Source organism: Tachypleus tridentatus, chromosome 13 (assembly GCF_004210375.1).
Source record: "Tachypleus tridentatus isolate NWPU-2018 chromosome 13, ASM421037v1, whole genome shotgun sequence".
Lineage (NCBI taxonomy): Eukaryota > Metazoa > Arthropoda > Merostomata > Xiphosura > Limulidae > Tachypleus > Tachypleus tridentatus.
In genome coordinates, this window is record NC_134837.1 from 37,094,245 (window position 1) to 37,108,119 (window position 13,875).

The 13,875-nt window shown below is 30.5% G+C and overlaps 1 protein-coding gene across 1 annotated transcript in view; it reads right to left on the reverse strand.

The window, feature by feature from the left end:
- The window catches only part of LOC143236114 (uncharacterized), a 92,774-nt gene that overhangs the window by 27,086 nt on the left and 51,813 nt on the right, over positions 1-13,875 (reverse strand). The window contains exons 17-21 of the mRNA XM_076474388.1: positions 11,732-11,878; positions 7,100-7,800; positions 5,469-5,569; positions 5,109-5,184; positions 2,217-2,417 (exon numbers count right to left, since the gene is read on the reverse strand). Coding sequence (XP_076330503.1) covers positions 2,217-2,417; positions 5,109-5,184; positions 5,469-5,569; positions 7,100-7,800; positions 11,732-11,878 — 1,226 coding nt within the window. The remainder of the gene's footprint in view (positions 1-2,216; positions 2,418-5,108; positions 5,185-5,468; positions 5,570-7,099; positions 7,801-11,731; positions 11,879-13,875) is intronic.

A 13,875-nucleotide genomic window follows, 5' to 3' on the forward strand; every position in this document is an offset into this window, starting at 1 on the left:
ACCCTACTTGGAGTACAGGTGTAAACACTAATAGCAAAGGTTTATGTTCAGTTCTCCACAATAACCATAAATCATCTTCTGCTCAAATCACATGAACTAAGAAGAATAGAAGTTAAAATTGTAGAAAATAACCTAGAGACCTCTATGAGAATGTCAAATTTTGTGACAGCACTTCAAGCATCTTTCTACTATTGAGCAAAAACATATCAAAACCTTCTGCATAAGAAATATATCACGCTGGTTGGAAAGCATACAATTAATAACTAGGTTGAGTTCATGCAGATAAAGCATGGCCTATACAGGGCTGAGAGAGCAAGGCCTACACAGATAAGAGCCTCTGACCTCTACATGCGAGTAGTTTCCAAAGCACACAATATGAAATGGAAAGAATAATGTAGAAAGACCATTCTCACAAGAATGTCATCTGGCACTTCCAAAAGCTTATGGCTAGCACAGGAATCAAAAATACAACAATATCAGTCTCTCACTATGTTAATGGTATACCATTCTAAATAGACAAAGACCACAACAAGGCTTCCCGCACAGATACATTAACACATTTCCTAGTGCATAAGATAACTTTGAAAATTTTGAGCAAAGTAAGTGTTTGAGGTTTAGTGTATAAGATGACCCTACTGTCAAGAAAGTCTACAATGTTACTTTTGTAGAGAAATATTTAGACTTTTAATCTGTGCTAACCTTCACTTCAGGGTAATCAATGCAACTACAAGTATGGTTTGTTATGCTCCTCAAATACTACATTGTAGCATAACTTAAATTACAAATATGTATTAAATAACTTTACATAATTTTCACAGTTTAACTTCTTTTCTATTAAAATAAATAAACCTTAAGATACAGTAATCTACTATAAAAACAAGGTTACAAAATTAGTAAAGTTACAGAAACTAACTTTTTGATGTAATATTAAAATATTTAGTATTACACATGAGATCAATACACTTCAAATAAAAAAATGCCTTGATTAATTGTAACTAGCATATGATAAAAATAACTTCTAGTTGTGAAGAGTTGAGACAAATGATACAATTACAAATGTTACTGTAATGCAATGGATGGCATGATGTCAATGCACTTAATTAAAAAAATAAACAAAATTATCAGGAACAATGTAGTTTTTGTTAAATATGCTATTAATCAGAGTTATCACTGGAACTTTTATCTTTAAGCCTGTGTATAAGGCAATGGGCAACATAAGGCATTGTTTTCAGAGTAACAAATATTACTTCATACGTCAGCAAATACAGCAGTCAATTAGATCACAGTGAAATACTGAAGAAACTCAAACTACATCAATTCACACCACAGGTACAACTACAGGGGGATATGGAGGCCATCTTCAGCTTAGACACAACATTCAGTGCCATGAATACAAAGACAGAGCTTCTGATCTGGATAGTGTAAAACATTCCACCTTTAAGAAGATTACAGCAAACAAACTGTTGAAGTATGATCATATCTAGGCAACAGGTAGCTTACCTCACATACAGCCCAATGCTTTTATTAAATTCTTGCTCAATATCTCAAAGAGTAAAGAATAATTGTCCTACTAAACATTATTGTAAATATTCCTGAGAATGCTATACTTAGAAGACTTGTCTATCAGATAAAACCACACGTACCATCATCATTAGGTGGTTATCACAGTTGAAGAGAAGCTTGTATCAATGATGCTGAATTCATAACTGATATGGGAAAACTTTGAAACTAGATAGAAACTTCAAAAGTAGCTTTTGATCTCAAAAATGCCTACAGTATAGAGTGCATCTTCCTATTCTTACTGATAAAAAGCTCAAAATAGACAAATTAGTGTAACACAACCAGGTTGCATGTGCTAACATTTGGTGATGACATTCGACATTCTGGTGTAGCAAAGTTGCAGATGAAAGCAACATGCAACTATCCCTTGCTGGATGAACCAAGGGGTGATGCTAGTCCCTCGAGAGCCTTGGGCAAGGAAAATTCTGCCTTTTCTGTTTCTCTCAAGGCAGCCAATCTCCATAAGATGTCAGCACCTATCAGCACAACCCATGGAATTGTCACCTCATGCTCAACTTAAGGCTCCTACAACACAAAAAGTGTTTACAAACTTACTATAAATGTTTCCCAACATATGTATTTTAAAGCTCTGTAACTTAATAAGTTCAAAAATATTATAATCATCATTTTAATAATAATAATCTAATATTACCTACCTCTTTGTAACCCTGTCATCTCTCTCTACAACATAACCAACTTCAGTTCCTTCTCGGTAATGTCCTCTTATTATCCCAGGGTCATAGTAATCATCTTCTGACAAAGCTAGAACACTCAAACCCTCATGCAGTAGAGCAATCACTAATAGATCACTCTCTCGAATAGCTCTGTTATCTCCATCATCAAACTGAACTGTCCATCTAAAAAAACAATTTATTAGTATATATTCACATTATAGTGATTAATACATTAATTGATGAAAGATAAATCATAAGTACATATAAAAATTTCAGAGTGAATCAAGCCAATGATGAAAAAATATAATTAAATTAAAAATGACTCAAAAATAGTACTATAGCATGCAAGGTTTTGCTTTATGTACCTCTTGTGAAATTCATATTTTTAAAAGACTGCTACAAACTACTTTATTAAAGACTTCAAAAGTTTGTGTCAACATGAATTGGTTAAAATGTCTATTGTACAAGTAGCAAGTAGTCTAATACAATTAAAATCATTTATTTAAAGAAATAGATTAATTTCTTAATCTTTAAAGAAGAGATAAACAGTTTTATGAAGTTACAGTATTCACGTTGTTCAAGATCATTACATCTATAAGATAGTAAGTGGAAGAGATATTTGAAAGCATTTTCATTGTTAGGACAAGAGTACTAAAATGAAGGGTTTTTTGGCAATGTAAGTGAAACAAGGAATTGAATCAAGTTTTTCACAGCTGAAATAACTGATAATTTCAACCTTCTATAACTCATTGATTCTATAACTCAATACATCTATAGTAAGGTATATTCAATAAATCTTTCAAAATATTAATGCAGGTACCATGCTGTAGTTATGATATTCTTGTAACTCAAATGTGAAAAATTATAAATGCTTACTAATCATTTGGATTAGATTGAGATTACATACAGCAGTTATCAGGAAGATTTTACCAGTTTCACATTGTATATGTGCCACTTGAGAGACGACACAGACGTGTACAATTTAGAGAGTTGAGGCCTTTCCTTCAACATGTCATTTGAAATACTTGTTGACTATAATGGCACAAAGATCTGATACAACTATCTAATGAAATTTGATTTGATTATATTAATTTTACAATAAATTAGATAATCAAATTGCATTTTCATAAACAGATTACCTCAAAATACTATGTAGGCATACTAATACTTGCAAGTTTGTCACATATACTAGGTATTCCACCATCAAATCCACCAGTGCTTCTACTAGTTTCTAAACAGTTTTCTTGTCGAGATATTAAAGATAGGGACTCCCGTCAGGCATAATACAGCTAGCCACTATGTTGTTTAAATAAACATCATGTCCATACACTGTGTCACAACTGCAAATCATAGTACTAGCAGCAATAACAAGCACAATCCAAACAACAGTCTCAGTAGTGGATTGAGTGTATTAAGCACTGTCTCACACCTCCAAGTGCCATAATCCCTTAAAGGGCCTGCAGCAATTGTTCATGTGGAACTATACAACCCATGTACAGCCTTATTAAACACTGGAGAACTCCGCTCCAGGTAACAACAAATATCATGTACTGTTGATCAGAAAACTACTGTAATAACACAAAGAGAAACCCTTTAATTATTGTTTTATGAGTCAAACAGCCTTTGAAAATATAGGAAGTTTTTCACAATTTTTTAGTAAAGTTAGAAATCTGCTTAATGATAGAACTGGGTAAAAATAATCAACAATAACAAACAAATGCAGCTAAAACAAAGTACAACCTGAAATCTGAAACTAAAACTCCTACAAATAAAAATAATAATCATTTGATCAACATTTAAAAAAAAACCTTTATGAAATGCAATGTAGGTTGTATGATCAAAATGCTAACAACTATGTTCTTTAAAACAATTTTACACTTCTTTTTATTATCAGATTCCAAACCTTAGACTTAACGATTTTAATTTTTTGTGTATCTTAACATATTATTCTCATACATCAGTCTAAAATGAGAAAAGCAAATATTTTCTTGACTTTTTTATGTGGATTTGAACAAATGAAACCTTCATGAGATGAATGCTTATAAGAATCACTTATGATTGAGAAAAATCTAGTGATGTAAAAATTTACAAGGAAAGATCTGAGGGGCAGTACAATATGTTCCAAGAAATTTGTTGAGAGAAAAAAATATTGTTCATATAAAAACAAAGCTGATAAATTAACAACAGAACACTTTTTCATTAACTTCACACTGAATAATGACAACTTTACTTTTAATAGCTAGGATTCTACAGCTGGTGTGAAAATGTTATTTTGACAATAAAGATTACACATGTGAATTGAATTTCGAATCAGCAAACTTGCTTCAACTTTTATGCCAATAAAAATTAAATAATACACTTGTTTTCTCCAATGAAAATGATGCAGTTTTTAAAAAAAGTTTCAAAATTGAAGACCTGAAAAATGTTTTGCATTATTCTCATTAACTTTGAATACACTTCAAAAAATGGCAGTTACGAGAGACCTAATTAATACCAGATTACAATTTTAAAACATCAACATAATCGATATACAATAGAGGGTTAAAACAAGATAGTTGATACTTAAAAACTCTCCTCTTACCAGAAATTGATGAAGGGCAAAAAAAAATTGTCACACTTTGAAGTAAGTTTCTGTCGAGAGATATGTGAAAATATCCGTCAAAACCAATATTATCTGTTTCCTGAACTCTTGCAGTATATTTAAGGCTATCTAGAGATAAGAAAATCAAAACACAAAATATTAAAATGGTCTAATCTATCCTGTTTCAGCATATGGCCCACTGTTTGAAGTTCAGTCAGTCTTGAATACCATCTCTTATATGTAACTTTGGGTTAAACTTTAAACATAAGAAAAATTTTATGACTATATCTAACCTTCCATTGGATTCTGTTTTTTTCACTGTTCCTGGATAGTAGTAGCCATCTCTCCACCTAGCCATTACTCTCTTTCCTGTTTATCACATTAAAACATTGATCAGTTACCCATTCTCGAAATTATCAGAACCAAACAGTAGAAAATGGAGTACATCACAGCACAGATTGTGAATTATCAAAGTAAATCAAATGCTAGCTTTTCATTCACTTATTTATTGAATTCTGTTATCTATATACATAGAACTTGTTTTAAACTCTCTTGTAATTCTAATTATAAACGAAGATTTATCTATAATTAGACTAAAATCTTAAAACATAAGGTTCTACTAACGTTATATTTATAGAAATATTTTAACAAACCTGGAAGAACTCCAAAGCTTTGCACGCTCTCTTCAGTTGTGCTTTTCTCTTGAACTTCTTTTGTTCTAACAAGACAAACCAATGGGATTTCTGGGCTTGATCTAATCATAAAATTGTACACTAAGATAATTAAAATTAAATTATTTTTAGAAAATATTTTAAAACAAAAATTTGAATTTTGTTACAGTTAAAAAAGAGAGAGAGAGAACATAATTTTGCATTATAATAATATATTGTTAAGCAAGTTTTAATTAAACTGAATATATGAATTCTTACATGAAACAGTGATTAAATGATATTTCTACTACCAATATTGTTTAAAATATGCTTACAAAAGTTCAATTTTACTAAAAATAATTTCTAACAGATAGGTTCCTAATAATTCCTACTTCTGGTTTTACATATTCTTATGTATAAAACATAACAGTCAAAACAGAATTTAAGAAATCAAAAGAAAATAAGATGATTTAAACAGTTCATCTAGAGTGTTAACATCCTAGAAAACAATAGTTAAATCTGAAAATTATACTCTAATTATTTCAAAGTTTTTACTTTAAATTTCTACCTTACTTAATGTTTTATAAAATGTAAATAATTCCAGGTGAAGATGACACTGGTTGTTCAGCAAAATAGCAAAAACACAACATAATTAAAATCTGTGTTATCTATTATTTTTATTTTCAAAATAACAAGAAAAAAAAATAAAGATGACACTTTTCAGCAATTCAATCTCAATGGATAGATACACTAAAGAATTAAAAAATAAAGCAGTATATTCATGGAATAATAGACCAAGCAGATTTCAACAGATGAAACACTCATTGTTATGAAAAATGTTACTCAAGTAAATTACCAAAATTATACTTGGGACTGTCATACTGTTGAGATATGTATCAGCTATATGAATTAATTTCAGGCACTTAAAGCACTTTTTAATACTATATTAGTTAAAACTTTAACTGAACTCATTCTTGAACTTGCTTGGAAGGTAAAAAATATCCAACCTTCAGCAAGCTTGCAGCCAATTGCAATAATCAAAACCCAAGTACATATTTAAAGTTACTTATTTTGAGGGTCTTTTAAATAATGAATAGAAAACCTGAAGAAACAAGATCTAAAATTCCTGTGCACAATATCCCAAAATATTCATTGCTACGAATGAAGGTTTGGTTGTTCACTACTGGACAGGAATGTAAATATGAGAAACATACTTGAAGTAAAAATGTATTATCTTTGTTAACCTAAAGATGACCTACGAAGGTCAAAACATTATTCTGTACTTTATTTTAATTAAAATGCTAATACCCATACCAGTTGTCTTGAAAATACAGGAATGTAAATGGAAACTAAATAACAGAAAATTGTTTTTATAGCATATATTTTTCAGTGATAGAAAGTATGAGAGCCTAACACCAAAAGATTACTTCCCAATGATATCAAGTTGTCATAAACAAAATAATGATGTCCAAGTGCTGGTAAACCCTAGGTTCCAATAACACTTCAACAAAGAATAACAAAAATTTTCAAAATAATTTTTAAAAAGCTGAATATATGGAGATACGAAAGAAAAAAGACAGAGACAGATAAAACATTACAATAATTTCCACAAATTCTCAACTCAAAACACTAACCCTGATGTTTCACTTGACTTGTGTCCAGGTTCCTCAATACTCTGTAGGTCTTCTTCACTTTTTTGTCCTTTAAAAGATGTTTCAGTGAGTTTTTCCTGTTTTTTACCAGTATCTTTTCTACCACGAGCAATTTTTCTTTGTTTGGGTGTTTGTGGAAATGTTCCCTTATCTGAGTCAGCTAAACTTTGTGAATGACCTGTTGAAAAATCTGAAATAGCCAAGCTTCTAGTCACACGAGTTGACTCAGCTAAAGGGAGAGACAAATCAGATATATCAGAATGTTCTTGATGTCCTCCTGATTTATCTTGAGCAGGCCTCCTACTGAGAGCAAACTGTGGTCTAAGAAACATATCTTCTTGACTAGTGTCTGGATCCTGTTGGCTATGAGGAATATTTCCTGGATCGGAACTACGTGTTCTAATCAAAGATACTTTGTCTAAACTTGAAGTTGAAGATGTCTTGCTTAATGGAGATCGCTGAGAGGCTGTTGTGTGTTCTGAAGATCTGCTGGTAGAGCTAGAAGCCAGAGAGGAAGTTACACCACTAGATGTAGTAGTTCCCAAGGAACTGATATCACCTAACTCTCCTGATGTAATAGAACTACGATGAGAAACACAGGTCACTCTAGATGAAGATGATGTTGAACCAGTAGGAGAGATATGTTCTTCTGGTATCTCCTGAACAACTGGTTCTTCTTCTTCCTAGTTCATAAGAAAATACACACAAATTCAGTAACATGGTTACAACTTATTAACAAAAATATATAAAATGTAAATGCAATAACTAGTTATGCGAGTTATTTTTAGGAAGAGAGAGAGAGAGAGTGTATTGTTAAGAGCTTTCAAAAACTTATTTGGACCTTAATTCAGAAGAAGTTTTGTGATTAAAATCTGTTATACATGAAACACTGGTTAATTTTAATGAAGTTTTAAGTCTAATAAACATTTTTTCTCTAGCTGCTTCCAGAAAAATTTCAACATACACTCTCATGATGAAGAGAAACCCACTTGAAGTAAAAATGTATTCTAAAGGAAGCTAGTATGGATATTAAAACTGCAAATTTTCTTTGTTAACCTGAAGATGACCTAAAAAGCTCAAAACATTGTTCTGTACTTTTTTAATTTAAGTATTAATACCCATACCAGTCATCTTTAGAATACATACACACAAAAACATAAAGCAGAAAAAACTGTCTGTCTGTTCATTATCTAACTACTTCTATACCAACCTCAAATTTTGTGGGATGATAGTTTGGAACAAGGAGAATGTTAATGGAGGTTCAGAACCCCCTGTGTTCCCCATTATTTCTGCTACCCAGAGTTTATTATATTTGACATAAGTTAGCAATTGCATTCTTACACAAAAATTTTTTATTAAATTCGACATAATTTGCCTAGTGACTGTTGATTAAGTAATCACATTACATTTTGTTCCAAGTGTTTCACCATTAACTTAAAGAGGTTACATACTGCTTCCCACCTCAGGTAACTAAGATATCTGTGTATATATTAGTTCTACTTTGTAGTTACAGAAATTTATGGTGACATAAGAATGAATCCCATAACAATAAAGTTGTGTGAAAGTTAGGATTTTTTGTGTTACTTACAGCATCCACCCACACTTTTTTTTTTATATTCATTACCTGGACAAAGGATGAGTACTTCAGCTTGTAAATTATAAGTAGCTAAATATTTATTTTTTTAACACTACAAAATACAAAAACACAAACAAACCAAAAATCTTACAAATGATATTTATGAAACGTGTTCTACTGTATAGTCAGGTTACACAATCCTTTAAACTTTCTATCTTTTTAAAATATAGGCACCCAGACTGAAAATGTTCAAATTAACTGCATAAATAGAATATATTAAAATATTAACTTTTTGAGTCTTAATTAAAATTACTATTTATTTTCAACCTTAAGAGCAAGTAACACTAAACACAGCTAAAGTTATAACATACTTGAAAACAAACATTTTCTACCATGTAATGAAATTAAATATTTAATTGCAAGTTTTCAAACTCTTTACATTGACTTAGATATCAGTATTATTATTCTAACATTGAATTTTAAAGTTTTGCAATAAACACTTTCAACTGGGAAGCTATAATCTTCCATTTCTAAATACAAATATTCTAATAAGTTATGTTACAATGTCCAACACTCACAGCTTATTAGTTGCAGTATAATTTGTTCAATATTACAAATATTTGTAGAGTTTGTAAAATCATGCTCATTTTTCATGAGATTTTTCATTGGACATTTTGAACACAATATTCACTCAATTCTGTGGGAAATTCAACAAAATTCTTGTTCCAGATTATGAATTTAGATGTCTTACAGAGGACCATGAACATTTAACAACTTTCACCTTTGCACTTTAGTTTGTTTGGATACTGTTGACAGTGACAGTAAACACCTATAATATATTGACCACCACTGGTTTTAACCTCACATCAGTTTACATGATTATTTCATGGATAAAATTCTACAGAAAAAAGAATCCAGTTCACTATGGACATCTGCCTATTATTTTTTGACATTCTCATCAGCAAAGAGGAAGAGAGATCACCACAACTATATACAAAAAAATCATCAATCAGTAACAAACATTAAGGCTTTCAGTCTAATCACCCAACCTTAGTAAAACATGGAGTAATCCAATATCCAAACAAAAAAAAATCAGAAAAATGTTTGTGATGAAACATCTATCAAAACAAAACCACAAAAGATCACAGAGTGATTTAAACAGAACAGTTACAGCTCTATCTTCATTGAGAACTCAATGAAAACCACAACTGAAAGAAAATAACACTACTATCATCACTTACCTCCCATACTTACAAAATTTCAATGAAAAACTCAAACATATAGCCAAAAAGTTCAAAATAGCCATCTTACAAGACAATATTTCTAATGAAAACCAAATTGAAACTGACTTATGAAAAGCACAAAAACAATCTATGAAATCTCACATTCCTGCAACAAAACATACGTTGGAGAAATGGGAAGACAACTTTGGAAAAGAAGAAAATAACACAAATGTAGTATAATACCCATAAAAAAAGTTCAGCCATTGCAGAAAACATAATGTCAACTGGACACAAAATAAACTGGGATAAAATTAGAATCATCAATACAGACACATTTTGGAAGACAAGGAAAATTAATGAATCCTTCCACATCAATACAATAAACCTTTCACTAAACAGAGACTGGAAATTAGAGATGAGTAATCTATGACTACCACTGGTTGAAACCACCTACACTTATTCCACCAATCAAAACCAGAAATACACAACCAACCATAACACATACTCCACAATCCACCAGGATACTATGAATGACATACAACAGTATAAACACACTGACCTGAAGAAAAGAAAAGAGAGGAGACTTTCAAAACATCATCCTCTATACTTATGTTTTTTCTACAACAGGCAGTTGCTGCCAATTACTACACACTCAACTGGCATGTTACCGACATTTCTTCAGACAGTTTTTCACGAATAATATAATCTCAACAAAGATCAAAGGCTTGAAATATGCTATATTTATCTGTGTTCAGACAAACCTAAACTCTAATTTTTGTAACTTAAGACATCTGTTTTAAACCTGTTCTTGTCCAATCCACTGAATTAAAAACAAGCCAATGAATCCACTAACTACATAGTCTTCAGTGAAAGATTTCATTATCTTATCATTTCTCCCAGTGTAAAAAAGTGCAACTAGGTATATATTTTCAGTTAATATACAGGTCATAATATCACTTGAATGACAATAAACACTGTAAACCTTCACATTTCATAATCAGTGAACTCACTAAAGCATTACAGTAAATACCATAAACTTTCATGTTTTACACCAAGCTTAAATTATTAAAGCACTACAGTGAATACTGTAAACCAATGTTTATCAACGGGAGTGTGGCAGAACCCTTGCATTCCATGAGCATACTTCAAGAATGCCACAAAGTTCTGTAACTTGCAGAAGGGAGATAATATACAGAAAAGATGAAATTCTGAAGAATATTACTTCCTATTTTCAGGGTTCCTCAACCAAGAAAAGACTTAAAAACACTTAAAGCATTACAATAAAGTATTCTTTGCTTCTAGTGGCTTCTGTTAACAAGTCTTACAAGTTACAGTGTTTGCATTTTCAACAAAAATACTTTGAACTTAACTGTTTATAAAGACACAACAGAATATCTGAAAATATGTTTAACACACAAAGGGGGAGATAAAACTGTAACTTGCATGCATATAACCAATGCATTGAAATTTTCTACTCGAATAAAGGTTTTTGAATAACACAACATGTTTTTTTATCTAATTTGTATCACAAAAAAATCAATAAACATTATTAGTGAAAGTAATCTTGTCTCACACAAGAATCTACGGGATTTTCTTCAAACAGATAAATTAATTTTATAATCTATCAAAACAACACTTTTTCTCTATTTTTTTCACTACTGAAAAAGTGACACCATTGTTGAGGAGCTCTAACACCATTAACACTATTTTTAAGTGTCCATCAATGTCTTATTTTCAGCGACTAATGAGTGGAATGAAAAAAAATAACATTAAAGTACATAAAACATATTAACTGATGAGAAAGAAAAATCTCACCTCATCAACTGTCTTTTTCACAACTTTACCGTTGTACATAAACTCTTTTGTGACAATCTTCCGTACAGTGACACGTATTAAGAAAGATGTGGATTCTTCTTTCTTGGAAGTTTCATGGGATTTTTCCTTATCTTTGGTTGCAAGATCCTTTAAAAAAATGTGATGCTCAAATAAGTATTGCAAAATACAAGAAAAAAATGTGTCATGAGTCAATCATTAACACTTGAAGTGACTCAAATAAGTCTTTTAATGTATGTATATGAAATAATATTAGCATATGAATTTTCCATGTCTTTCAATCAGAGATTTTTTTGGTCAGACTTTTTAGACATTTGTACATCACAAGCCTTTTCGTACATGAAGCTCTTCAAGATATTCACTCGCTATATGGGTCAACCTTTGGCATACTAGTCTACATTTTTACTTAGTGAGGTATTATGCAGTTACATTATTACTCTTTCAAAATCATATAATTATAGAACACACTTTCTTCAGTAAAAGGTTGCCAATTAAACATTTATTTTGTATGTTCATGCTACAGCATCTAGCATATATTAATTTGTTAGGAGTAATAACTTATAGTGCATATTGTTGATTTCAATCTTCACTCATCACGAGCCTCAATAACTTAATGGGGCACCAGAAACTTGCTTATAGTAGTACCTGTCTTTGGGTTTACAGATATTTATATAATTTAATTGTTCTAACTGTAATTTATGTCAATAAACTCAAAAGGAAAAAATAATATCAAAACATTTTCTTTCATCTTAGAATTCCAATTGATGTTTTAGCTGTTTATCAAAAAGTTCCATTTTATATACATTTGGTCAATTTTACTTTAAGTCATTAACATTTTTTTTAAATATTTTGATAACTGAAGTAGTCACTACTTGTTGCTATAAGCTGTAACAAAAACAATTATTATAAGCTTCAAAATAGAGAAGGTCTGACTAAGTAAACAGTACTTTTGTTAACAATATTCTTACTCAAAATTGACTTACAGTTATTAAATATAATTTGTTTTCATAAGTTCTATGGTCTTTTTCATTTTGGTGTTGTTTGAATACAATATATTTAACAATAAGATTCAATACATAAGGATTTGATTCACTAGAACATTTTATTGTTGATACTATTCTCTATAAATAAACCTAATAAGGCTTACTCAGTTGTTTCTTCATATAAGAAAATTAATTAAAAAAAACAACAAAATTTATCATAAAAGTACTGTCTAATCTGAGGTTTATTTGAAAGTCTTTTAAATTTTAAACTAAATTCTTTTAAACTCTGCAGAAGCGGTATCTAATCACTTTTCCACAAACCCATAAATTATTTTTCATGTTACATTGACAAACATACTTTATAATCTGCTCTTTTCAATTGAGTTTAAACTTTGACTTTGGCTTAAAGTGTAGCTATTTTCAAAAATGTTCTTCATAAATACTTATTTTCATTCTTTTACGACCTCAGTATGTGACAAATGGAGGTCTGGAAAAACAGTGTTAGAGAAGAAAATGTGTGATAGGGACAAGACTTGGTTAATTGTATTTGCAAAAAAATGAGATGGGGCAGGAATATTCTAAAATAAATCTATAGATGCATTATTTACAGTACAGATTCCTCAGAGCTGTGCAAAAATATAAATTTGAACATTTGTCTTTATGAATTACATTAAATGAACAATACAAAATGATAAAATAGCAATTCTCCAACATATATGGGGAAACAAATTATTGAAATAAAGTTAGTATTATTTTTACTTAAATTTGCAAATTTGACATGTAGATGTTCACTCAACATTTGTTAGGTAGCAACCAGTCAGGAAAGGGTTAGATGAATTATAACAACTAGTCTGTTGGTAGTTTATATCAACTGCTTATCAAGTCATTGCCTTAAAAAGTAAATTTTTAGGAGTGAAATGAAGTTTCCTCATTAACCAAGATTATATCACCCACTACCTCCATCAATGGTAACTCCAAGAAACACACACAAATAATAACAACATAACAGTTTCACGGTTACAATAGGTATGATGGTGGAAAAGAAATATAACAGCATTCAAGCACTGAAATGGTTTTTAAAACAAACAAAAATGTTTGTAGTGCATGGAATTTGTTTTGTTTTTAAACTGGTGGTGCACTGTG